The sequence below is a fragment of the Oryzias latipes genome, chromosome 22, assembly GCF_053564925.1.
Source record: "Oryzias latipes strain Hd-rR chromosome 22, Olatipes_Hd-rR_3.1".
Lineage (NCBI taxonomy): Eukaryota > Metazoa > Chordata > Actinopteri > Beloniformes > Adrianichthyidae > Oryzias > Oryzias latipes.
In genome coordinates, this window is record NC_136258.1 from 25,833,090 (window position 1) to 25,857,853 (window position 24,764).

The 24,764-nt window shown below is 44.3% G+C and overlaps 1 protein-coding gene across 6 annotated transcripts; it reads right to left on the reverse strand.

Annotated features, from left to right (window-relative positions):
• Positions 1-1,169: 1,169 nt before the first annotated feature.
• ttbk2a (tau tubulin kinase 2a) lies at positions 1,170-23,933 on the reverse strand. 6 transcript variants are annotated; one of them, XM_078941086.1, is made up of 16 exons: positions 23,607-23,933; positions 17,066-17,220; positions 14,581-14,728; positions 13,733-13,806; positions 12,867-13,007; positions 12,676-12,780; positions 11,779-11,844; positions 11,611-11,703; positions 11,418-11,543; positions 10,373-10,530; positions 10,084-10,291; positions 9,177-9,400; positions 8,570-9,107; positions 7,115-7,429; positions 5,586-6,439; positions 1,170-4,474 (listed from the first exon to the last, which is right to left on the reverse strand). In XM_078941086.1, exons 2-16 carry the CDS (start codon positions 17,132-17,134, stop codon positions 4,021-4,023), a joined length of 3,573 nt encoding a protein of 1,190 aa, XP_078797212.1. In that variant the 5' UTR covers positions 17,135-17,220; positions 23,607-23,933; the 3' UTR covers positions 1,170-4,020. The 6 variants fall into 6 exon arrangements, with proteins under 6 accessions (XP_078797212.1, XP_078797213.1, XP_078797216.1 ...); XM_078941087.1 differs by lacking the exon at positions 23,607-23,933 and adding an exon at positions 23,181-23,588; XM_078941090.1 differs by lacking the exon at positions 23,607-23,933 and adding an exon at positions 23,552-23,570.
• Positions 23,934-24,764: the final 831 nt, after the last annotated feature.

A 24,764-nucleotide genomic window follows, 5' to 3' on the forward strand; every position in this document is an offset into this window, starting at 1 on the left:
TATAATTCCCTAAGTCTGTGCAAAACTCTGATGGAGCCCTTTCTGGAGTTGTTTGTTGCTCAGATTGATAAGTTTGCTTTCTGTTGAGTAGCAGTGCAAATTTAATGTCTTTGATGCGTGAGTTTTAATGGGTTTTAAATGTTAACAATTAAATGTGTCCATTTGTGTGTCTGATCCACTCTTAAATTCCATATATATCTTATTTAAATTGAGGCTCTGGACTGTTTGACCTGTTGCCCTCAGGAAGGCGCTACAGGTGCATCAGATCAAGGACAAACCGCCTTAAAAACAGTTTTTTCCCAAAAGCCATAACCATCCTGAACTCCCACATGCACGGACACTGACAGCTCCACCTCCATGTCTCTCTCTCTCACTATGCGCATCCCATCATGTAAAAACCATCCCAATATGTGCAATACCATCCCATCATGTGCAATACATTAAGTGCAATATATCTCTGCATTCATGGACACAGCAGGTTTCTTCTGTCTGTCATAACTACCTCTCTGCAGAAATTTCTATTGTAGATTTTGTTCTTTTGTAGTTTGTAATTTGTAAATTGTGCCCTTCATTTTGAGAAATTATTTTATTTTATTATTATATTATTCTGCGAGTTTTTTCTCTCTTGTATGTTTGCACTGAATAGTGAGCGGCTTTAATTTCACTGCATGTGTGTGTGATGTGAATTGTACATGTGTACAGTGACAATAAAGGCATTCTATTCTATTCTATTCTATTCTATTTAAATTGCATACATGTAGAACAAAACATGTGAAATGTTGTGTCTGAAGGAAAATAAAGGAAGGAGCTGTCACCTGATCCTGTCTGCATGCGGAATGAGTAAATTTATTCATAACCAGTTTATAAAAATAAAATACAAAATAATTTAAAAACAAACAAAAAAAGAAAAACGCTGTACAAGGCATTGATATGATACAAATAATTTAAATAAAAAGGCAAATAATTACAGATATATACAAAGCAAAACTGCCACTTGTTACATTCCTTTTCTCAAGACTGTACAGTTGTTTTTCAAAAAAGTTAAAAACAAACAAAAATGTTTAAAAAAATCAGTTTTACAATAAACAAACAGATGTGAAAAGGATCTAATAATATCTGTAATTATGAGCGATACATTTAATGACACAATGGGAAAAAATACATATGTGGACATCAAAGCTTTTATTAGTTTCCATTAAACATTTCAAAATAAAACAGCTTGGCTTGTCCTGTCGGCTCCGTCGACAAGCTACTATAAATATGACAGCTTTCTGTCTGTTCTTTGAAAAGGGACAAAGTAAATTTACTTTAATAGGTAGCACAAATACTAAGACTACACACCACCTATGTGCAATAATAATAATAATAATAATAAACATGAAGAAATCTGATTATCGTGAAAAACCAGCAGCCATGTTTAGTGTCAGCTCCTTCGTTTCTTTGTAGCCTTTTAGCGCATAAGTTACAATACTTTTTAAATAGTAATTTTGAAATATATTACAAGTATAAATAATAAGAGGAACAGTGTTCTGAACTCTGAAAGGATTGTTGAAATCTGTGCGCCTCAGCTCAGCCCTGTTTGCAAGCACAGGGTTTTCTTATGACAAAACACAACACTTAATTTAAAAAAAAAAAGAAATTCTCCACCACACTGTTGGTGAAACTCCCACTCTCGTTTTTCGCTTCATCGCTGTTTCTCTGTGCAGTGACGCACGCACAGGAGTCAGAAGGCTTAGCTTGGCCGAACAGTGGAATGATCTCCAGCACAGACAAGGCTCAGTCATCCCTCAGCACGCGGAGAGGGGTAGAGAAAAGACATTAAGGCAGCCGACTGACTGAACACTGTCTGCCTTCAGGATGAGTCATGGTAGCTGCTCTGTGAGGCTTTTCCAGTCCAAGAAAACACTGTTTAACTCGTCTCTGCAAAATTCTGTCAGCATGTATTTTCTCCCTTTAAGTGCGGTTATGTCTTTAAGAAGCTCCCATCAAACCTTCTCCTCATTTAATAATCCCTACAGGGACTGAAGAAAGTATACAGAGAGAAAAAAAACAAAACACATTCCTGTTCAGGTCAGGAGGCTGATGCAAAGATCAAGTCGCCATGGAAACCCTGTTGCCTTGTTTAGGTCTAAAAGTCAACGAACCACTCAGATTTGATGGAACTGGGACATCAGACCCACTTCAAACCATGCTCGGACTTTAAAAAAAAAAAAAAAGGCACAGCCAATTACTGAGTAAGGGGTGGACGTCGTCATGTGACGCATTTCATTTCCAGGTTTGTGCAGAACGCCTCTGCACCTTGTCCCTTTAAAAAAATATGGGCAAGTAAGCGGGGAAAAAACAAGCCTGATCTTGGTCCAGTCCATCTACTGGAGAACTGATTTGATCCACGGTTATATTTCAGAAAGAAAAAAAAATACCTGCTCCTGCTAGTGCAATTTCACAGTAAAATTAAAAATAAATAGCGCTTAATGTTTTAAAAATGAATCCCAGAAGAACTACCACAGATTTTAAATCAAGCTAGAGACGAAGTGGTTTTAAAACCAGGTTCAAGTTTTCTTAATTTCGCCAATTTACAAGAAACTGACCAGTGATTTGTTTGCCCTGGTGGTTACTCGCTGAACTGCACCCAGGCTCAGTCACCAAGTTGGCTTCAATGCGGAAGTCAAAGGTTGACGCTTAGGCACACTTCCAAGAAAAGTGTGTGATGGAGAAAAACACCCGACTCCGCCCCCTGCTGCTACACAGCAAGGTTGAAATTGGAACTTTGCTCAGAAACGCTGTAAAAGAATGTCACATGTCTTATTTGTCTACATTTCTGCTAATTGTATAGAGTGTCAGACAGATGAATTGATGAAAAAAACTCATTCTTCAGCAGAACAATTAGGAATAACAAGACTGTTGAGGAGTAAGTGCATTTTTACTCTCTTGTTCTGGAAAGGATGCAGCAGCAGAAGGGAGTTGAGGTTAATTTACAGCATCTTATAAGTGGGACGCAGTTCTGTGGGAGAGCTAAAGCGATGCCCTGGAACGCTGTTTTGATGAGACGACCGCCTGTACACATGGCCCACGTTTTCTGCGACACAAAATAGTGCTTTTTTTTTTTAAAGATCTGAAACCTCCATGAATGAAAAAGTTTGTCACACACTGACTTGATGTAGGAAAGCTGTGGCTCTCTCTTTCACCACCAAAGCTACTTTTATCTTCAACTTACAAAAATCATCTGTCCCGCTACTTTGAAAAAATAAAAATAAAGGGGGGTTATCTTACAATGACTGGCACACATCTGGTTTTGGCTCCTTCTCTTTCAATTGCAGACTCCCCCGAAGTGCCAAGGCACACGCGGAGACGAACGCCTCGTGTTGGTTAGGATGACGGCTTCTCCTGCGGCTGCAGAAGCCGGCGTGACATAACCACTCCCTCTTGGCATCGCTTTAGGCACAGAAAGGCGTGCGTCCTCACACGCTTCGCACGGCTGATTGTTTAAAGGGTCGAACCCTCGGAATGAGACGCTACAAACTCGCGCGGGGGACCCATCTGTGGTTGGGGGCAAAGCAGCAGGAAGCTTCGCAAAGCATCAAAATAATCAAAAATAAAAATAAGTAACCTGCTTCAGAGTGTGGCCTACAGAAGCCGCTATACCCTGCATGCTACCTCCAGATTCATCCATCGGGGACCCAAGTGCAATCATGAATACTGGGGATATAGAAGTTGCTGTGTTATTGTGCTGCAGGAGTGGTCAGTGAGGGTTCTCACACCCATCAAGTGAAAGGTTGCTTCTCTGCTTCTCTCTGGTCTAACCAAGACTCAAACATAGAGTCAGTTTATCCTGGGAACAAATAGATTGTTCTAGAAAGATTTCCCTCCATAAAAAACAGATGAAAAGAAGCTTTTTCTGCCGTTTGAAAGGCGTCCTACTGCCAAACTAAAATATTAGAGTACAGCCTAAAACACAATGACCTACATGTCGCAGTGGATCTACCAGGGGAAGCTAGATTTCCAGTTTGAGTGTCTGCTCCACTATCTGCTCAGCTTGGAGGAGCATTTGCCCTCTCGGCTGCAGCCGGCCTTCCCCCTGGACAGATGGAAGGCGGCTGCGCGCGCCTGCCGGCTGCAGCACGTCTCCTGGTGGTGAAGGTAGAAGCGGCGGGGAGGCGGCGACCCCGAGAAGCTGGGGGGCGAGTGACTGCGACCCAAGCAGGCGCCTCCCGCGCCGCCTCGGTGCTCGTGGTGGGACGGCGAGGAGCTGACGGAGCGCTGCAGGGAGGAGGAGCTGCGCGGGGAGCCGCTGGAGCTGCGGTGGTGGTGGTGCGGGGAGCCGGTCAGGCTGCCGATTCCCATCCTGGAGCCTCCGTGCTGCGATGAGGAGCGCTGGTGAACCGGGGAGCCGCGGGAGCTGTGCATTAGCTGAGCCAGGCACGACAGGATGTCAGCATCACCTGTGCTGCCGACTCTGATGCGATAGCGCCGCAGCCTTTATGAGCAAAAAGAAAGGTGGGGGGAAGAGAAAAGGGACGAATAAGTGTTTTTTGTTGCATATTAATTCTTTTGGACCGGACATCCACCCCCAGCCCTCACACCCTCCTGACCACTCCTAAAGGATGCTGGGTAAGATTTAGTCATGCTGCTTTTTTATCCATAGCATCTTTTAAAAATATAAATTGAAATAAATTGTGATTAGGTCTAAGTTTAATCATATTTTTTATTACAGTTGTTTGACGACTCGTATCTTTAAGTTTCTTTGGTCACTTAGCTTATTTTTATAGACTTTAGGGTTCCTCAGTCACATGATCCTTTACGGAACAAGACAAAATAAGAAAAAACCTTCAAGTATTTGACAAATAATGAGACTTTATTTGTCATTTTAATATTTATGTTTGAAAAAATATTTTTCTGTTTTCAAGTTATTTATTAGTGGATTGCTTCAAACGTTTTTGTTTCTATACATTTTGTTTCCTGTCTTTTGTTTCATGAAAACTTGGTAAATAAACTGAATTCAAACCAGATGCTAATTATGAATTTTAGTCTCTCAAAATGTATTTTTTGTTCCACAGTGTAAAATATTTGGTCTTAATTTATTTTGTCAAATCAATATTAGTAAAATTGTGCAATGTTTTTTTTTAAATTCAATGTACTGTGATCATGTGACTTTAAAAAAAAAAAAATATTATTATTTACTGTAGTTTTTACAATTTTAACACTTATCAATTGTATATCCTTGTTTTTCAGTTGTACATATTATTTTGTTAAAATATTGTTTTAATATTTAAACGAAACGCTGACAAAACAGCACTATTTAAAATGTCACACCAGTGACAATGACAAAAAAAGTACTGTCTGCTGTGCTCTATGGTAAAAAGTCTTATTTATTTATTCATTATTCTTTCTATATTTATTATTATTTTAATAATCCCAAAAGGACAGTTCAAATGTTGCATCAGATGCAAAACCTGGTGGAAAGACAGACTCAATAAAGATTAAAAAAAGTTCCCCTTCATCAGCTTGAATTTAACCTTAAAAACATTCCTTCTATTTTCATTTTATTCCATAAAGATGTAGCTAGAAGCTACAGGTCTGTAAGTTACCTGCCCTCCGCTCCTGGACGGCTTGGTGGCCTCCCCGGGGGCGGACTAGGCAGGAAGTGGGTGGCCAGCTGCTCGGCAGAGGCGGCGGACTGAACGGGGCGGGGGATCCTGCTCTTGCGGGAGAGGGGGCTGGAGGAGGAGGACAGAGACTGAGCGTCGTCCACCTGTCGGTCGGAGCGGGAGCCCATGAGGGAGTCCTCATCCTGAGAGCGGTCGGAGGCGGAGGACAACGGATCCCGGGCCAGGGTGGCTATGATGGCGCCCCGCTTATCAGAGAGCGAGGGCGAGGCGGTGGGGGAGGGCGCCGGGCCCTGGTGGCTAGCTTTTTTCTGCAGGAGCTTTTCCTTGGCAGATCCGGGGGTGGCGGTGCAGGGTTCGAGCACAGGGATTCGACTCTGCCTGCGGGTGGGGTCTTTCCGGATGGAGGAAGCGCCGATTGGCTGTTTCGCGGCAGAGTTTTCTTCCTCCTTGAGCTGAGGCTCTGTCGCGCTGCGAGGGGAATCATCGGCGGGGTCTTTCAGATTGGACAAAGCTCCGTTACTGGAAGCCTTTTGCAGGCTGGTGGAGGGGGAGAGGCGGTCGTGGGGTGGGACGGGGCTGAGAGGCGAGCGAGGAGAGGACGGCGAGGACACACGGCTCCCTGCGGGGCTTTGAGCTTTGCCGTGGCCAGCTCCAATGACGGGGGGGTCAGGCGATGTCCCCGGCTGGGTGAGTTCAGGGTCGCGGGGGGAGGTCGGCTCTTGGTACTGCTGAGCCTCAGCTCCAGCATCACCGCGCTTCTCCAGGAGGAGACACTGAGGAGTCGTGTCTGATCCTGACGGAGAGGACGGGCCGGACGGACGCTGAGCTGTCAGCTGGAAAAAGAGGCAGGAGAGAGAAAACGACGTTATCTGAAGGAAAACACTTGAAGGAATAAAATGTTTTTTTAATTGAAAGGTCTGTTGCTGATAGACCACAGCGTGTGCAGTTGTGCTGTAGATCCGCAGCAAGAGCAGAACTGAGAGTAAAATGTGGGCTAAAAAAATGGTGATTAGTTTGGCAACAGCATGCAGAACCATAGCTACCATGATCAGAGCGAAACACACAAGTGCTATGGCAGTGTCAGTCAAGCTTGTGAGTACTAAACCGGTAGGTGGGACAGGAAACGTTCACGCAACTTGGCAGGGGGCTTCAGCGAGGAGAGGGTGAGGAACAAATACAGGGAGAGGGAGAGGAAGAGAAAGATGGAGAGGACAAAGACGATCTGAAACAAAAGAGACCATGCGACCTGTCGTCATGACTCCACATTCAGAAACACCACATGCCCGACAAACACACACCGCTATTCACATGACACGTGACACCGGGGAAACATGGGAGCCATGCTCTGTCTGGCCTGCGCCACACCCTTCATGGCTTCTGAGAGAGCTGCGTGACAGCAAAACGAGGCAGCAAAAAGGCAAAACAGCAACTGAAATGAACAACTGAAGAGAGGAGAACAAAGGAGGAGGACAGGTGGAGGAGCGCTTCTCAGGGAGGGGCTTCATCACCTGCTGGAGCTGGGCGCGGGTGATGCGTATGACTGAGGGAAACTTGGTGTTGGCGGCACCGGGAGGGATGGCCGGCAGTTTCCTGCGACTGGGCGAGCGGGCGGCGGGGGCGGGGCTTGTTGGCTGAGGACGGGAGGACGCTTGCTGCTGCTGCTGGTCCACGGACTGGCTGCGCCTCATGCCCGCCGGCTGGCGCTGCTGCAGCGGGTCCGACAGGGTGGTCAGGAGGGTGTGAGGGCTGGGGGAGCGCAGAGGGATGGGGCTGGAGGTCCGGACCAAAACCTCCTCCGGCAGGGACGGAGGAGAGGTGGGGAGCTAAGAGACGAGGAGGACAGAGGTAGGGGGTGAAGAGAGAAGGGGGTTGTGAGATTGTGGGGATGATGGAGGTGGAGGTGAGGCAGAAAAAGCAGCGGGGAGTGTGAGGAAGAGGATCCTAAGTGTTCTCTAAAGCTTCCTAAAGAAGGTGGTCCGGTGGGATACGTGTGGGCAGAGGTTTCCCTCTCGGATGCTGTTTTTCTACTGTTTAAAGACCCACTCTGATGAAAACGGTGTTTTGGGTATTTTTTTAATATATTCTAGTTTTCCTGATGATGGAGGACGTATATAAAGAAAATTCAGCCTAAAGTCTTTCTTTATTCAAATCAATGTGAATCAGGAGCAGACGAAAAAAAATGCAGTTTGAAAAAGAGCTTCAAGCTCCATTTTGATGCATGTTGACATCAAACCGTGCGGCTGGACAGCTCCAACAGTGCTCGCCATTTTTGTTGCATCTGAAACGTTGGGTTGGGGGTGTGGGGGGCTGTGAGCTAGCGGGAGAGCATGTGACAGTTCTCAGTTAGGGATGATGGGGAGGCGGGGTTACTCCACGCCAACAATCCCGCCCACAACTCAGAGGTGAATTTCTGCCGCTCTGCAGAAACTATGTCCTAGAAAATGACACAGGTTTTTGAAACAGCACAATTCATAAGAAAAAAATAAAATAGATCAGAAGAATATCAGAGTGGGTCTTTAAGCCTCAAGCTGAACTCCAAAGTGAACCTAAGTGAATAATTAGAAGGGTGTGAACGGCAAAAGAGCAAGAAGTTCAAAGTAAATAAAAAGAATTTAAAAAAAAAGTGCACTTGAAATCAGTTTGACAAAGGCATAAAACATAAATGAAAGATGCAAATGAAAGTCAGATTTTGAAGTCAAGCGCTCTCTTCTCCCATGCTACAGTCCGGATCTGAAGTGTCACATTTTTCTTTTCCAACACAATGAAGGAGCAAGCGAACACAACAGTTACCTTCAAACTACAGCAAGATGCAGCTGGTGAGTCCTGACTGCTGTATGATAAAAGCAGCGGCGTTCTAGATCTAGAACTCTGACTGTGCAGCTTTTTAACTGGGTAAAATGCCGACTACGGTCAGTATCATGTTTGCCGTGTACCAGAGGCAGCGTTCGGGGAGAACGACCTACCTGGGTGAGGACTCCCTCTGCCAGAGCTTCGGCTGGACTGGTGGGAGTAATGGGAGGGGGGGCACCCACAGGGGCCACGCTAAGCTCCAGCTTGTCCATTTTTCCCTTCGAGGAAGAGGAGCTTTCCTGTTTAGCTTTGTCAGAGCCGGGACTCGGGCTGCCCTTGTCCCAGCCAGGAAACTGTTCCTGCGGCCGAAGCACCTCCGGCTCCTCGTCCTCCTCCGAGGGGCTCCTTGTGGCCTTTCCTTCCGGGGAGCCGCTGGGCCGCTCCACCATTACCCACTCCTTTGAGTCAACGTCTTGCCTCCCAGAGCTCAAGTTCAGGGCCACAAAGCCCCCGCTGCTGGCTGCCCCTTCTCCCTGCTCCAAAGATCCTGGGGAGGGCGGCTTAGGAGAACCCCCTCTCGCCAGGAATTCCTCCTCATAGTGCCAGACCCCATCACGGTACTCTCCGGCAGTCACAACATGATCCTGAGGGACTGGGAAAACAGCGGCCTCCTTCTCCTGGTTCTGGATGCTCATCTGCTGCTTCTGAACACTGTAAAAAAAAAAAAGTCCAGATATAACTCCCAGATTCACCCCCAGAACACCCGAAGATCAAACTCACCAAGAATCCAGAAAACGCTCTGGGCTGGGCTTGGAGTCCACGCCCAGCCTCCTCTCTAGGTCAAAGCTGTGTATGTTGCGGAGCTTCCTCAGGAGGGCGCCGTCTCGGTCTGAGGCCGCCACCTCGGAGTGGAGTTTGACCGGAGAGCCCAGAGTCGGGCCTCCGTGGGGGCTCTGGTGTCCTGCATTGCCATGGTTGTTGCTTTGCTCCTCTTCAGTTGCCCCCTGTGGAAACAAAAGCTTTTCTTTTATGGTTTCATGACAGTTTTTAGCCTTGTTGTCGTCCCAAACACTGAGGATTCATCTCCATCCATTGTTTAGCATCAGACAAAACTTTGTTTGGATAAAGGCAGATTGTCAACAACTGTTTTTACGATTAATTTTGCAGATTAAGATTTACATGCGGTGGGTTTACTGTTATCTTGATTGGTTAATTCATTGTAATAAAATATATGTTTGTTAACACCAGTCAAAGAGGAATTCCAGGAAAAGTCCTTTCAAAATAAAGCGTTGCAATGCAAATGAACAATTATCTGCAAAAACTATTCAGGACAGTTGCTGATCTTTTCATGAGTATGAAAACATATTTATAAAGCCTTTTTTTTAAATTCACATACAAATGGTTATGCACGGGAGAGGAGGTATGATGATTTGAGCTACAGCTAGCTTGATAACGTCAGAGAAAAATTATTGAATCATTTCTCAAAAATGCGGCTGCATGGTGGGATTAGTTATACAGTCACATAACTATAAGACTTAGAAAGAAAGATAACTACAGTGGTCCTTCGTTATATCACCATTCATCTTGTGCGGTCTCGCTGTTTGGCAGATTTTTTTTTGTTTTTTCATTCTATATGCTTTTTTAAGGCGCATTGTGTCTTCAAACATCTGACTGCGTGGTCTTCTACCTTCCAGACCGCTGCCCTGATGCGGTTACGGTTGCGGTCGAGCTCCTCCCAAACATCGGCCTCCTGGTTGCGGAGCGGATGCAGAGGAGAGGCCAGCAGGCGGTCGGGAGCGGCGTTGTTCTCTGCATCGCTGAGCTGCTCATCCTGCAGAACCTCGTCCGTGTTCTCCCTCATCAGGTCGCCGGGGATGAGAGAAGCGTTCGCCATGCTGCGGAAAACGGGAAACGCCTCGTCAATTCGAGCAGCTAAAGCCGCGGCGGCTGGACTCGGGAGGCTTTGGGAGACGGACCCCATGTGAGCCGGCGTGAGGCGGGTGTGATGCTGCGGGGTTGTAGTACTGGCGCTGATGGTGACCGTCCCGTCTGTGCTGGTCCGCTCCCAGTCATAGGGGTCGTTTTCCACAACGTTGTAGGTTTTCATGCTGTTGTCAAACACCGACATCAGCAGCTGAAACGCCACAGAAAAACACGCTGTTGTTGTACTTCACAGAGGTGAAAGGAAACTCCGCTACTGAAAGTGGGGGCGTCAAAATCCTGGCCTGGGGGCCACTTCAGGGCCCAACCTTCCTCTTATCCAATCTACGTCTTAAATTTAAAGAATAATTTAATATGGCTTGAAAGGAATGTTGTTTTATTTCTTCTTCTTTTTGGGGGTTTTCCAAACCTGAGGACTTTTCGGAAACAGTTTTGTGACAAAAAAAAAAAAAACACAAAAAAGGATCTTAAAGAAAACAGGAAAAGTGTTGCTTTATGCTGTGAAGCTCTAGAGCGGGAAGAACAAGCAAAGAAGAAGAGAAATGTTGGGAAAAATCCTGTGTGTTAATGTTTGTGATCGTCTGCTGGTCCATTAAGATGTATTTGCAAAACTATAAATATTTCCTCCAAATATTTAAATAATAATACAGAGCTGAGGAGAAATGCTGTCTCGTATTTCATCAGAAGGAGAAAGTATATATCTCAAAATATAACTTTATATTTTTATAATTTTTATTTAAACTTCATTTATGCAATTTTTTCAGAGTGCTTAAAACTCTAAAACTGCTTTTCCAGAAGTATTCTTGTCCGTTCGTGTCCCTCCAAATCAGGGACACCTGCTGGATTTTCAGAAACCCGGCCCTACCTGCCACTGATTACCTGGATCAGGTGCGTTTTGCCAATGAGCAGCTATAACTGTAGGTTAGTTGGAAAACATGTAGGACTCTGGCCTGGAATTTGACACCTGTGCTACAAGGAGATAAGGACAAAAGTGCCTCATAGTTTGTTTGTATTAAAGGGATTGAGCCCTCACGCCTTTGTCGATACAAGACAACACCGGGGCCTAATAGACTGAATCACCTGGTAGTCGGGTTTAGTGAAGTAGTCAAGGTTGGAAATGTGGTCCAGGAAGACGCCAAACTCTGCCGGCAGGTGTCTGAGCATGAGGCAGTGGTCGTAGGTCTCCTTCAGCTTCCCCACCTGCTCCTGAGGTGACAAACATGGGTTAACACCCTATCGCTGTCAGGGCGTTTGGTTTCCTTTCGCCCCTTACTTTTTCTTTGATCTTTCTCCACGGCAACTGGCCCACCAGGAACTCCACCAGCATGTAGAAGAGAGACCACAGGTCGTCATGGCGACCCATCTCCTGCAGGGTCACACGTTCGGTCAACAACAGGAAATCATAGACTGGCCACCCGAAACGCCGTGGACAGACTCTGACCTTATTCTTGTGTGCGTTTACGGAGGCGTAGCGGACCGTTCCCCTGAAGCCGGCCACTGGGCGGGGCTAACGGGTAGAGACAGAAGCACCTGTTAAAACGCATGGATGAAGCTGAACCTGCAGGAGCATTTAAAAACAGCTAAAAAATATATTTTTTTAATTTACTAGGCAAGCATTCAAGTAGCTATAAAGTCGAAGAAAGCTGATTAATGCAAAAACCAGATGTTTTGCTTCAATGTTGAATGGTAGAGCATCAATTGGCCAAAAGTAAGTCACAGAAAAACAAATAATTGTAAACGTCGCAATTCTTAAAATTAAATGAGCTAAACAAAAAAAAAGTTTTGCTTTTAAATATTTTAAAAATGATAACAGAAAAAAGCCAAATTAAAGACAAAAAATGTAAAGAACAAAAAAGCCATTTGGTTGCGGAGATAAAAACACTCGTTCGTGTAAAAGGCAAATCGGTAAAAAACCAAGACGTTTGGAAAATTGGATCTGAAGTTAACTTAAAGCCCCCAAAGGGTTGAAAGAATTACATTTTATTTTGGTTCTGAAAGGGCATAAAGAAGCTACATAACTAAACAAAAAAACAAACAGGATTCAGAATGTTTTTAACTTTGAATGTTCTGGAAAAACTGACATAAAAGTCTGAGGTGCAGCTCATCCCCTGTCAACAACAAAATCAGAAAATAATTCAATGCTGAATAATTATGCTTCTAACAGAGATTTAAAGGCTTTTAAAGTAGAATTTAATGATGGTCAGATTCGGAAAGCGTTTTATACTTGAAATGTGTGCCTCTAAAACGTTCAACGAGAACAAAATCCGTGATGATGGATATAAAGTTTAGCTTTGAAAACAGACTTAACCCGAGCAAAGGAACAAAGCGCTTCACTTACAGGTCGGACCTCCTGGCATGAATTCGTGAACTGGCGAGCTAAACCAAAATCCAGCATGTAGCAGGTCCGGCAGGTGCTGGGAAAGCGGCCCATGGCGAAGTTGGACTGCAGGAGAGACAGGGAGAGGAGGGTGAGGAGGAAAGTCAAGTATGACGGGAAGGTGAGGAGAGTCACGGGACCATGGGACGCACCGGCTTGATGTCCCGATGCAGGAAGCCCACGGAGTGGATGCTCTCTATTGCCTCCAGGATCTGGTGCCCCAAACGGAGGGTGGTGCTGATGCTGAAGGTCCCACGCGGCATGCTTCTCCTCAGGTCTGCAAGGTTTCGACCCTGGAAGAACACGAGGTTTTGGTTTAGTACATAAAAAGGGTAGAATTAAACATTAGACACTTTTTTCATCTTTATATCTTTCCTCTGGATCAAATTCTGGTTTTATGATCTGTGTTGCTGTTTGGACTGAAACCCCCTTTGTACAACTAAAATGTGCAGAAATGTCTGTCAATTAGGAGGGCCACACCGAACAGAAAGTCACAGAAAACAGAAAAAGACAAATATTTTCATCAGTTTTTCTTCAAAGTAATTTTTGTGCTGTTTTCCATCTAAACTCTACATTTCTGTTAGTTTCTTAATGTACTTTTTCCCATAAAAGGTTTAGTTTAGTTAAAATCATTAACTGTGTCCTCAACAAACATGTTTAAAAATAAAGTCATTTCTTTTTAAAGACACATAACTAGTTAATTGTGGTAGAACAGCTTATTAACGTATCTTACATTAGCATTTATTCTATGTCTGGGTGTATTTTTAAAGCAAAATAGTCAAATAATGAGCAGAAGTCTCTTCTTATCCCTCTAAATAACATTTTACAAATATTGAAGGACTTTTTTCTTAAAGCAATTTTATTTAATTTGCAGAACACAAAACAACTTCATGAGCTTTTTTTTTTTGGGTAAATGTTCAAAGCTAAATCAATGCTGCATAAAACAGCGGGATGTATGGAGTTTTGGGAAGAAACCAGAGCCTGTTGTGGATGATATTTCCCGTCCACCTGGGTTTACCTGAAGCTCCATCACTACGTAGTTGAAGCGGTCGTTGCGGCCGCATCCCACAAAGCGGCATATGTGGTCTTTACCTGGGTGGAAGAGGAGCGGGGCACAGTTAAAGGATTGCATTAGGATTTGAAACTTCTTCATTGTGATGTGACCCCTCCCCTCAGCTTCTCTGCATATCAAACCCCCTGATTGTTGAGCAACGGAAAAAAGATTCTCCGAGCCTCGAACTGCAGAAAAGGACAACTTTTCGAAAACCGATGCAGTGAGACTTTTCACAATAAGAGCGCGGCGTCTTGCCAGACAGCAAAGGACCTCTGTTTCCTCCTGACAGCGCAGCTAAAGTTCAGGTGGTCTCACGTTACACGCCGGCTTCTCGAGAGGAAACACCGATGCCTCGGGCCGAGACCATTACACAGAAAACATGATCTGGGGACCATTGATTTTCTTCACAAAGAGTCTAAAGAAAAAAGGCAAGACGGAGGATGAAAAAGAGCAAAGGGAGAAGGAAAAAAAGAGGCAGAAAAGACGAATTTTGCTATTTTTTTAAGCATATTAAAAAATGTTCATTGAAAAGCTTAGATCACATCAAAACAAAGTGTGCAGCTCAAGCTGAAGAGCATGTTTGTTTACGCTGAATGAGCGGACGCTCTACAAACTGTGGTTTGGATGAGTCAGACGGAGGTCTTTCTGCAGAAAAGAAATAAATAAATAAAAGGCTCCCTCTATTGAACGAAAACCCGCAACAGGAAATGCTTTTCCTCCATAAGAGTGATGTTCACGGCTCCATAGGTCACCGTGTCACCGAGGATCGATCCGTTCCTGGAACTGGATCCACCGAAGCCATTTCCACTCACCCTGGAGCTTCTTCAGCACGGCGACCTCCATCTTCAGGACCTGTTTGGGCTGCTGGGCCGACTCCACCTTCAGCGCCACGCTGGCCCGCGTCAGCAGGTCCATGGCCTCGTAGATTTCCCCAAATCCGCCACCCCCTATTTTCCTCACCTTGAGGGGGGAAAAAAAAAGGAACTTCAGGTGACAGAAAATGAAGCCGCATTTTAAAACTGCAGTTAATGTATCGTGAATAGAATAGAATAGAATAGAATAGAATAGAATAGAATAGAATAGAATAGAATAGAATAGAATAGAATAGAATAGAATAGAATAGAATAGAATAATCCCTGAGGAAATTTAAAAATGGCCATCTGCTCACACTCATAAAACACATACACACATTAAAAACAATAAAGATAGTAAAAATAGCAATAGACTAAAAAGATTAATAGATTTAAAAAAAAAAAAGATTAATAATTTAAAATCAGTGGGTAAAAAAAATGAAAAGAAATTACTTTTAAGATGCTCTGCCAGAGAATAACCCTGAAAATGGCTGAAATGGAGAGACAAACTTCTTGAATGATACATACTAGTAACAATAAATAGGTAGCATAAAGATCTAAGGAATTCATCTACAATTTATGAAAAAAGACCTACAGATTATATCTTCCATTTATTCAAAGGGTCTATGTCACTGTTGTGGGCTGCATGGTGGAGCAGTGGTTAGAACTCTGGCCTCACAGCAAGAAGTTCCCTCGCTGGGGGACCTGAAACAGAACACCCATGGGGGACCCTTTCTGTGTGGAGTTTGCATGTTCTCCCGCTGCACGCGTGGGTTTTCTCCAGGGACTCTGGACATGCTTCATAGAATAATTGGTTACTCCAAATTTGTCCATAGGTGTGAATGTGTAACACACTGGCAACCTGTCCAGGATTTCCCCTGCCTTCGCCCGCAAGTGGCTGGGATAGGCTCCAGCAGCCCCGTGACCCCGAAATGGACAAAACGGTAGAAGATGATAGAACCTACCGTAAGTCATTGTTTCCTTAAGTCATTCAGAGTAAACTACTGTATATCCATATATATGATATAATAAAACACTGTCCTGTTCTACCCTCGATCTTTGAGGCTCCGCCTTTTTCTCCTTGTGGGTGCCGCCCATTTCATGAAGTCAACCTAGAGTTGACCTCGGCGGCATGTCTGAGTTCACCCACGGAAACAAACAGAATCCAAACCTTTGCAAAGATGGACGTCCATTTTGTGCATAGAATAGGAAAGCGTGTTTGCAGACCACAGCCGGAGAAAGTGTGTGTGTTTGTGTGAGAGCCTGGGGGCGGTGCTGACACAGACTCTTCCTGGAAGGGGCTGTTCTTCACTTTGTGATGTCACAATGTGAGGACCCACTCGTTCTTGTGGAATGGGAGGGGCTGGTGGTCAGAGCGCAGGTTTTTAGAGGAATACTCAAAAATACACGAGCAGATCAAAATGAGATCCAAAAACTTTTCCTGGGGAACGAACATTATAAAAAACTTTAAGGCTCAAAAAATTTATTTTGCACGGTATAGGCTATTTGTGTATTTACCCCAAATTATTAGTTTTTGTGTTGTTGTTATATTTAGTATTATATAATAAAATCACATTATTTGTTGGTTTAAAGTTTTTATTTGGTAGCTGTTATAATTGGTTGTTGTAATCCATGGATTATTTCAATTATTTTTATTTTTTTATATTAATATTATGACTACACTACATTTATTAATTTTAATGATTGCTTTAATACATTTTACTGGTTTTATGTCTTTTTTAAATCATATAATGAGCTTTTTGTGCAAATGTTTCCCGTTTTTTATGTGTTTTTTATTTAGCACTTTGAGATCCAACATTTTAAATAAAGTTGATTTTAGAATTTTTGTTTTAGAAAAACTTGATCAGTCAACATTAAGAGAAAACTTAAAGCTTAAAGGTATTTTTTTAGACCCTTCTAAAAATCAAAAAGTGTTGTCTGCTGACAAGTTAGAGTGATGTTTATCATCCTAATGTTTCTTCTTCCTCACAGATCTGGTCACATGTCCTTCATCATCCTCTGGGATGCGTTAGAAGATAAGGCTCCAGGATTATCTGCAGCATCCTTATGTAACTCTGCTCCTCAGAGGAGAGGAAGGGCAGTTGGGCCGCCAGTTAGGAGTCTACATGCCACCCGGGCGGCCACCGCCGGGGGAGGGAAGGCTCCTTGGGAAAAGAAATACTGCTTCCTGCAGAAGTCAGCGTGTCTATAAATAGCAACTCAGGATATTTGTGGATTCCCTGTCCTGCATGAAAGCCCGACCTGGACGTTTCTACGTGACCCTAAACCGGGGAGAAACCAGGTAAACTGAGAGCAGGGGACAGAGAGGGGACAGAGCGCTGGCGGCTGAACAAAGGCCTGTTTGTTGAGGAATGACCCGGGAGCCGGCGGCGACGGGGCTGGACAAACACGCCAACCATTGTAGCCCCAGAGCCGCACCACTTACCACTTTCCATCGCTCTTTAACCAGGGAGAGCACGCTCAGGATGTCTGCTGGCTCCACCCCTCCGCTCATCCCGCCGGTGGCTCCGGGACGCTGCGTTCACTAATTCCCCTTGAGCCTATAAACCGGGCCCGACATTTGGAACCAGATGGAAAACCCTGGAAGAGGCCGAGACCCGCAGAGGTGGGGAGAGAAGATGGTCAAAAAGGAGTCTCATCTTTCAACCAAGATAAATGCAAAATATACATTTAAAACATTTCAAACACAGACTGCAAAAACTGCATATAAAGAAAAACTTTTTTATTTACTTAAAGTTTTTAAATAGGAAAGTAATATTAATGTAAGAAAACACAGGAATTCTTGGTAATATATATATATATATATATATAAAAATATATATATATATTGTATATTGAATGATTGTTTTTTACTTTAATAAATAACATTATTTCTACAGGGCCTTTTTTCCACGCGTCATAAAACTTGTCCTGCACTTTACTTCCATGTTGGATGTGGAGCTCAGCACAATAAATGCTTTTAATAAATGTCTCGTTAATAAATAAAACATGACAATTTAGCCAGATTTAAATGTAAAACTGCACTTTAAACTGGACTGTGTCAAATGGCAATCTTTGTTCATGTTTTTTTTAAGCATAAAGTAATAAAGACGAATATTTAACCTTCGCGTTGTGCTCTGGGTCAAATTGACCAGTTTTAATCGGCCTGCGCAATAAATTGCAAATTTATCATTATCACGATGTGCAGTACGAATATATCGCAAAAAAAACAGCAAAAATTGCAATAAATGGTTACCTTACATGTGATAAAACAATCTTATGGTGGCTTGAAATTTTCTAGGAATCAATTAAATACATTTATGCATTTGACCAATCAGATGGAAACCGTCACGTTGTTGACCAATCAGATGGAGGGAGCCCTTTTGTTAGATGCTCACCTCCTTTGTGGATGAGGGTCATTTGGAGTATAATTAAAGTTATATTGACTCTTATTTACATAAACTGTTCCAGTGAAATGGAAATTACATTCTTGGTTGTTTTTCTATTTGTTCATGTCTTCTTTCTCTTTCGGCTTTTCCCATCAGGGGTCGCCACAGCGAATCATCCTTTTCCACCTCACTCTATCATGGACATCTTCTACCCTAACATTAGCCAACTTCATGTCCTCTGTTAAGACATCCATGTATCTCCTCTTTGGCCGTCCTCTTGCCCTCCTGCCAGGCAGCTCCATCTCCAACATCCTTCTACCAATATATCCACTATCCCTCCTCTGAACATGTCCAAACCATCTCAGTCTGGCTTCTCTGACTTTGTCGCTGACACAGGCAACATGAGCCGTCCCTCTGATGTACTCGTTCCTTATCCTGTCTAACCTGGTCACTCCTAAGGAGAACCTCAACATCTTCATCTCCGCTACCTCCATCTCAGCCTCTTGTCTCTGTCTCACTGCTACCGTCTCTAACCCATAGAGCAGAGCTGGTCTCACCACTGTCTTGTACACCTTTCCTTTGAGTCTTGCTGGCACTCTTCTGTCACACAACACTCCTGACACTTTCCTCCAACCGCTCCAACCTGCCTGCACTCGCCTCTTCACCTCTTTTCCACAATCCCCATCACACTGAACTGTTGACCCCAAGTACTTAAACTCCTGCACCTTCTTCACCTCAGTCCCCTGTAACCTAACGCTTCTACCTTGATCCCTCTCGTTCAGACACATGTATTCTGTCTTACTACGACTGACCTTCATACCTCTTCTTTCCAGAGCAAACCTCCACCTCTCTAGCTGTTCCTCCACCTGCTCTCTACTCTCACTGCAAATTACAATGTCATCCGCAAACATCATTGTCCAGGGAGATTCCTGTCTTACCTCGTCTGTCAGCCTGTCCATCAGCATAGCAAACAAAAAAAGGACTCAAAGCTGATCCTTGGTGTAGTCCCACCTCCACCTTGAACTCCTCTCTCTGACCTACAGCACATCTCACCACCGTCATACTTCTCTCATACATGTCCTGAACTACTCTGACATACTTCTCTGCCACTCCAGACGACCTCATACAGTACCACAGCTCCTCCCTCGGCACCCTGTCATACGCCTTCTCTAAATCTACGAACACACAATGCAGCTCCTTCTGACCTTCTCTGTACTTTTCCATCAACATTCTCAAAGCAAAAATGGCATCAGTGGTGCTCTTACGGGGCATGAAACCATACTGCTGCTCACAAATCTCCACCTTCTTCCTAAGCCTGGCTTCCACTACTCTTTCCCACAGCTTCATTGTGTGGCTCATCAACTTTATTCCTCTATAGTTGCTGCAGTTCTGCGTGTCACCCTTGTTCTTAAAGATTGGGACCAGAACGCTTCTCCTCCATTCCTCAGGCATCTTCTCACTCTCTAAAATCCTATTGAACAACCTTGTTAGAAATTCCACTGCTGTCTCTCCTAGGCACTTCCATACCTCCACAGGTACGTCATCAGGACCAACGGCCTTTCCGCTCTTCATCCTTTTCAGAGCCTTCCTAACCTCATCCTTTCCAATCTCTGCTACTTCCTGCTCCACAACAACCACATCTTCCTCCCTTCTTTCCCTGTCATTTTCCTCGTTCATCAGCTCCTCAAAATACTCCTTCCATCTTTTCTGTACACTCTCTTGGGTTGTTAGCACCTTTCCATCTCTGTCCTTAATCACCCTTATCTGTTGCACGTCCTTCCCATCTCTGTCTCTCTGTCTGGCTAGCCTGTACAAGTCCTTCTCTCCTTCCTTTGTGTCTAACCTGTCATATAGCTCATCGTAAGCTTTCTGTTTGGCCTTTGCCACCTCTCTCTTCACTCTACGCTGCGCTTCCTTGTACTCCTGTCTACCTTCCTCAGTCCTTTCTACATCCCACTTCCTTTTAGCCAACCTCTTCCTCTGGACGCATTCCTGTACTTCCTCATTCCACCACCAAGTCTCTTTACCGTCTTTCCTCTTTCCAGATGACACACCTAGCACCTTCCTACCTGTTTCCCTGATAATCTCTGCTGTAGTTTCCCAGTCCTCTGGAAGCTCATCCTGACCACCCAGGACCTGCCTCAACTTCTGCCTAAATTCCTCACAAGTTTCTTCATTCTGTAGCTTCCACCACTTGGTCTTCTTTTCTGTTTTCCCTCTCTTCTTCTTCCTGACCTCCAGAGTCATCTTACACACCACCATGCGGTGCTGTCTGGCTACACTCTCTCCTACCACCACTTTGCAGTCATTAACCTCTCTCAAATGACCTCGTCTACATAGGATGTAGTCCACCTGAGTACTCCTACCTCCACTTCTGTATGTCACTCTATGTTCCTCTCTCTTCTGGAAGTAAGTGTTGACTACAGCCATTTCCATCCTCTTCGCAAAGTCCACCACCATCTGTCCCTCCAGATTCCTTTCCTTCACACCAAACCTGCCCATCACCTCCTCATCACCTCTGTTGCCCTCACCAACATGCCCATTAAAGTCTGCTCCAATAACAACTCTCTCTCCTCTGGGAAAACTCTCTATGACCTCATCCAACTCACTCCAGAATCTCTCCTTCACTTCTAACTCACAGCCAACCTGTGGCGCATACCCACTGACTACATTCACCATCACCCCTTCAATTTCTAACTTTAGGCTCATCATCCTGTCTGAGACTCTTTTCACCTCTAGAACACTGTTTACAAACTCCCCCTTCAGAATCACTCCTACCCCGTTTCTCTTCCTATCAACACCATGATAGAACAGTTTGTATCCTCCTCCAATACTACGTGCCTTGCTGCCCTTCCACCTTGTCTCCTGCACACACAGTACATCTACCTTCCTTCTCTCCATCATGTCTGCCAGCTCTCTGCCTTTCCCTGTCATTGTGCCAACGTTAAGAGTCCCTATTCTCAAACCTATGTTCCTGCCTTTTCCCTTCTCTCTCTGGCCACGGACCCTTCTGCCTCCCCTCTTTCTTCCACCAACAGTAGTCAAATTTCCACCGACACCCTGTAGGTTAACAGCATCGGTGGCGGTCGTTGTTAACCCGGGCCTCGACCGATCCGGTATGTCTAAAGTGTTGTGGATGATTCGCATGGTTATTTTGGCAATTTTTTACGCCGGATGCCCTTCCTGACGCAACCCTCTCTATTTATCCGGGCTTGGGACCGGCACAGAAGTTACTGGCTTGCAACCCCTGTGGCTAGATTCTTTTCTATTTGTTCATGTATCGCAAGTTATATCGTCAAAACTGATTACTAATTATATCGCAAGTTTTCCTCACATCGTGCAGCCCTAAAACTTGATCTAAAAAGAAATCCTCAAAAGGAATTTTTCACTTTGCATCTTCTTGATTTCCTTACTGTAATCAACGTAAATCACAAGATGCTTCAGTTAATATCTTTTTAAACCTGCCCTGTTTGTTTCAATTACAAATCAAATCAAACTTTATTTAAAAGACGTACGTAACACACAAAGCACTCTAATAACATTGAGAAACTACGTTTTGGGTCAGTTTGACCTGGCAATCAAACTAAAAGCTAAAAAAGAGTCAGAAAGATCAAAAAAGATGTTTTTCTTTGAGGCATAATACTACTCTGTCCGAGACACACGTGAATGCGCGCACATGATTAGTTGATCTGTGACCAGCAATGGGCATCACTGCACCAAAGAGTGTTTCAAAGGGTGAGTAAAGACGTTAATGATGAGATTGAAACAATGTTTTTAGGGAGTTTTTCTTGTTTTTTTTTGGACTAATGCATAATTACTTGTGCCCCGGGTCAAATTTGCCAAGTACCTCCAGAAATAAGAGATAAGCTAAGTAGTTCATTAAAGACCCCCCCCCCCCCCCATTGTGTCTTCTTCTGTTATAAAAGTCTTCCCACAGGTCTTTTACTAATTATGATTATGCGGGTTTTTTGCCAAAAAAACAAAACAAAAAATCAGTGTCGTTCACCTCCGAGTTGTGGGCGGGACCGTAGGAACGGAGCAACCCCACCCGCTCTCCCCGTCACCCACAACTGAGAGCTCTCCGTTTAAAACCCTCTCCCACTAGCTTACAGCCCCTCACGACCCCAACCTAACATCACAGGTGCATTTTTTTTCACCACCATTTGAATAAAGAGATACTCAGAAATGCGATTTAGAGCTTCATTTTCTTAATAAAAGGCCAGAAGAACATGCTAAAAACACCAACAACACCATTTTACAATATTCTGCTCTAACGGCTGTATTTAACATGAAATGTGTTGCATTTTTAACTTTGATCGATGATTTGCGTTCTCCCTTTAAAGTCAGAACTTAGACCAAGCAGGTCCTTCAAACCAAGGCTCAGCCGGAGTCTCCCTGGAAAAACTCTGTGTTCCTGCATTGCACAACATCCCAGGCCTGTACAGATAAGCATTCCTCCGGAGAGCCTCGCTGCCGACTTCCTTCATCTGCCTTCAAACCCTCCCAGACAGCCTGACAGGCGCAGGGAGACGTGGTTACACAACCAGACTTCAAAACACTGCTTTGACAAAAAAAAAGAAAGAAAACCTCATCTGTTTAAGACTCTAAAGTGTAGATATTTGTATCAAATAGATCTGTCTTTTTTTCTTTTTTCTGATTTAATTCTTGTTGCTGCATCCCACTTTTGCAGGTTTCTGCAGAAAGACGGGGTTGAAATGATGATCAAACAAAATGTTTGAGGTGAAAATCAAGAGGAAGGCCTTCATTTCAGTGAACACAAACAAGGTTACTGTGGGATTCTGTGACCTAACATCCTTCAAATGTGTGTCCATGTGTTTCTGCACACAACCGTACACATGTCTGCGCACACCGCTCAGCTGGGAATGGCAAAAACGGGCACCCCCCACCCCTTCAAAAAAATGAAAGCCGTCCATAACAGAAGGCTCCTCTGCCCGCCCGCCATGAATCACACACTTCCTGACCCCAGCATTTCCATGGCGACCGTGCTGCAGTGCCGCTTTCATCTGCTGACAGCAGCTCATCCTCCCCTCTCCCCTCTCAGCCTGCTCACAGCTGCAAGTGCATGATGGGGAACCTCTGCCGCGTGCGCGTCACAATTCCAGCGAGGTCAAAAACTTCAAATTATTTTTGTTGTTTTAATCCAATACTGGCCTAGTTCCGCAGCTGGGCTTGTCTGGGCTTCAGCTGGATGAAGTGTCGTAAAACTGGAGGGGAGCCAGTCCTGCCTGCCTCTGGGGCTGCAGTCGGTGTCCATCATCATGTGATTCATGGATCAGACTGAGCTTTTTTGTTGTTGTTGTTGTTGTTTTTTCCCTTTTAGACGTAAACGAAAAACAAACGTAAAAACAACCCCCCCGTCAGATCAGTTTGTTGCTCATCTGTGGGATCCTCGCTGACCGGTTTCACTGTTGCGTGGTGGTAGATTTTACTCAAGCGCGTCCACGCGCGTCCAAGGGCCACGCAGGCTCATCCCGACGGGGGTAAAGCTAAGTCTAAACTAAGCAACACACGGGATGACCAACCGAAGGCGCGCGGCGCTGATCGGAGGGGCTTCACAGCGACCATCCGGGTCCTTACCTCGCCGCTGATCTTTGATCCAGAAAGGAGCCGGGTGTGGTTAGAAAAAAATCCTCTAGATTTTGAGGCGGCGGGTCCGACATTGATGTTTTACCGTCCACAGGAAGAGATTCTAACGGTGACGGACGATGTGAAAAAAAGAAAAACATGGGGGAGGGGAAAAGAAGTCAGGAGCGTAGGGGAAATGTCTTGGATCGTTCCATTTTCTCTTGCTCCGCTGTCACCTTTTTGCATCTCGCTGCGGATCCGTGACGTCACGACCCTCGGCGGTGCTCGTCAGCCTTCCTGCGCGCGCGCGGCTCCGATCTGAGCGCCCCTCGCAACAGCTCGGCCGCGCGCGGCGCAGCTATTAAATGCGGTTTGACCGTTCAGCGCGTGCGCAGTTCATGACCCTTAAATAATTCGTTTAAAGTTTTTTTTTGTGTTCGTTTAAATAAAAAGTGATTATTTTTTTCACGTAGAAAAAAAGATGATTATGTAAGAACGTAGTTTTCTTTTATACGAACACTAAAGTATGTTCTAAAAAGACCGCTAGAGGGCGACAAGAAAAGTCCCGTAAAACAACAAAACGAATTGTTTTCAAAAAGTTGTACTCACTTGTGTGTTGTTGTTTGTGAAACTTGTGCTAAAATGTGTATCACAGGTAAAAAAAAAAAAAAGTCTAATAAAAAATAAATTGAAAGATGGGGCTTAGATCAGATGTAGGCTAAAAAAATGTCTTTTACTGTTTAGAAAAACATAGAAAAGGGAATGTGAAATAAGTCCATCTTCTTTCTCCTTCTCTATTCTAATGTAATAGGCTTCTAGTATTTTGGTTGCAGGATTTTTCTATGTGATGTTCTTTTATTTAGAATGGAAACATCTCTAATAATAAAATACATATACATAATATAATATTGACCTTTTTATCTATTTAAATTTCAACATCTAATTTTGAACATTATTTGTGTTACTTTTTGGTCTGCTTTCCGTATTGCAATTTTGCAATTCTGAAAGCTACAAACTTCTCCAGTGAACCCCAAACTTCACTGGAGATTATTCATGGCTCAAGTTGAGTTGTCGGTGGAGCTGTAGCTGCAGGTTTTCTACAGTGTAAACCAATCTGTCAATGTTGCAAACTGAGCAGTAGTCACATACTGAGAGGCTTTCACATGTGTC

Coding starts and splice junctions, on each gene's coding strand:
- ttbk2a (XM_078941086.1), bottom strand. CDS start 17,134: ATGAGCGGAGGGGTGGAGCCAGCAGACATCCTGAGCGTGCTCTCCCTG. Junction 7,430..8,569: donor CAGAGGGAGTCCTCACCCAG/GTAGGTCGTTCT, acceptor CTCGTCTCTTAG/CTCCCCACCTCTCCTCCGTC. Junction 6,440..7,114: donor CCCGCGCCCAGCTCCAGCAG/GTGATGAAGCCC, acceptor CTCTTTTTCCAG/CTGACAGCTCAGCGTCCGTC.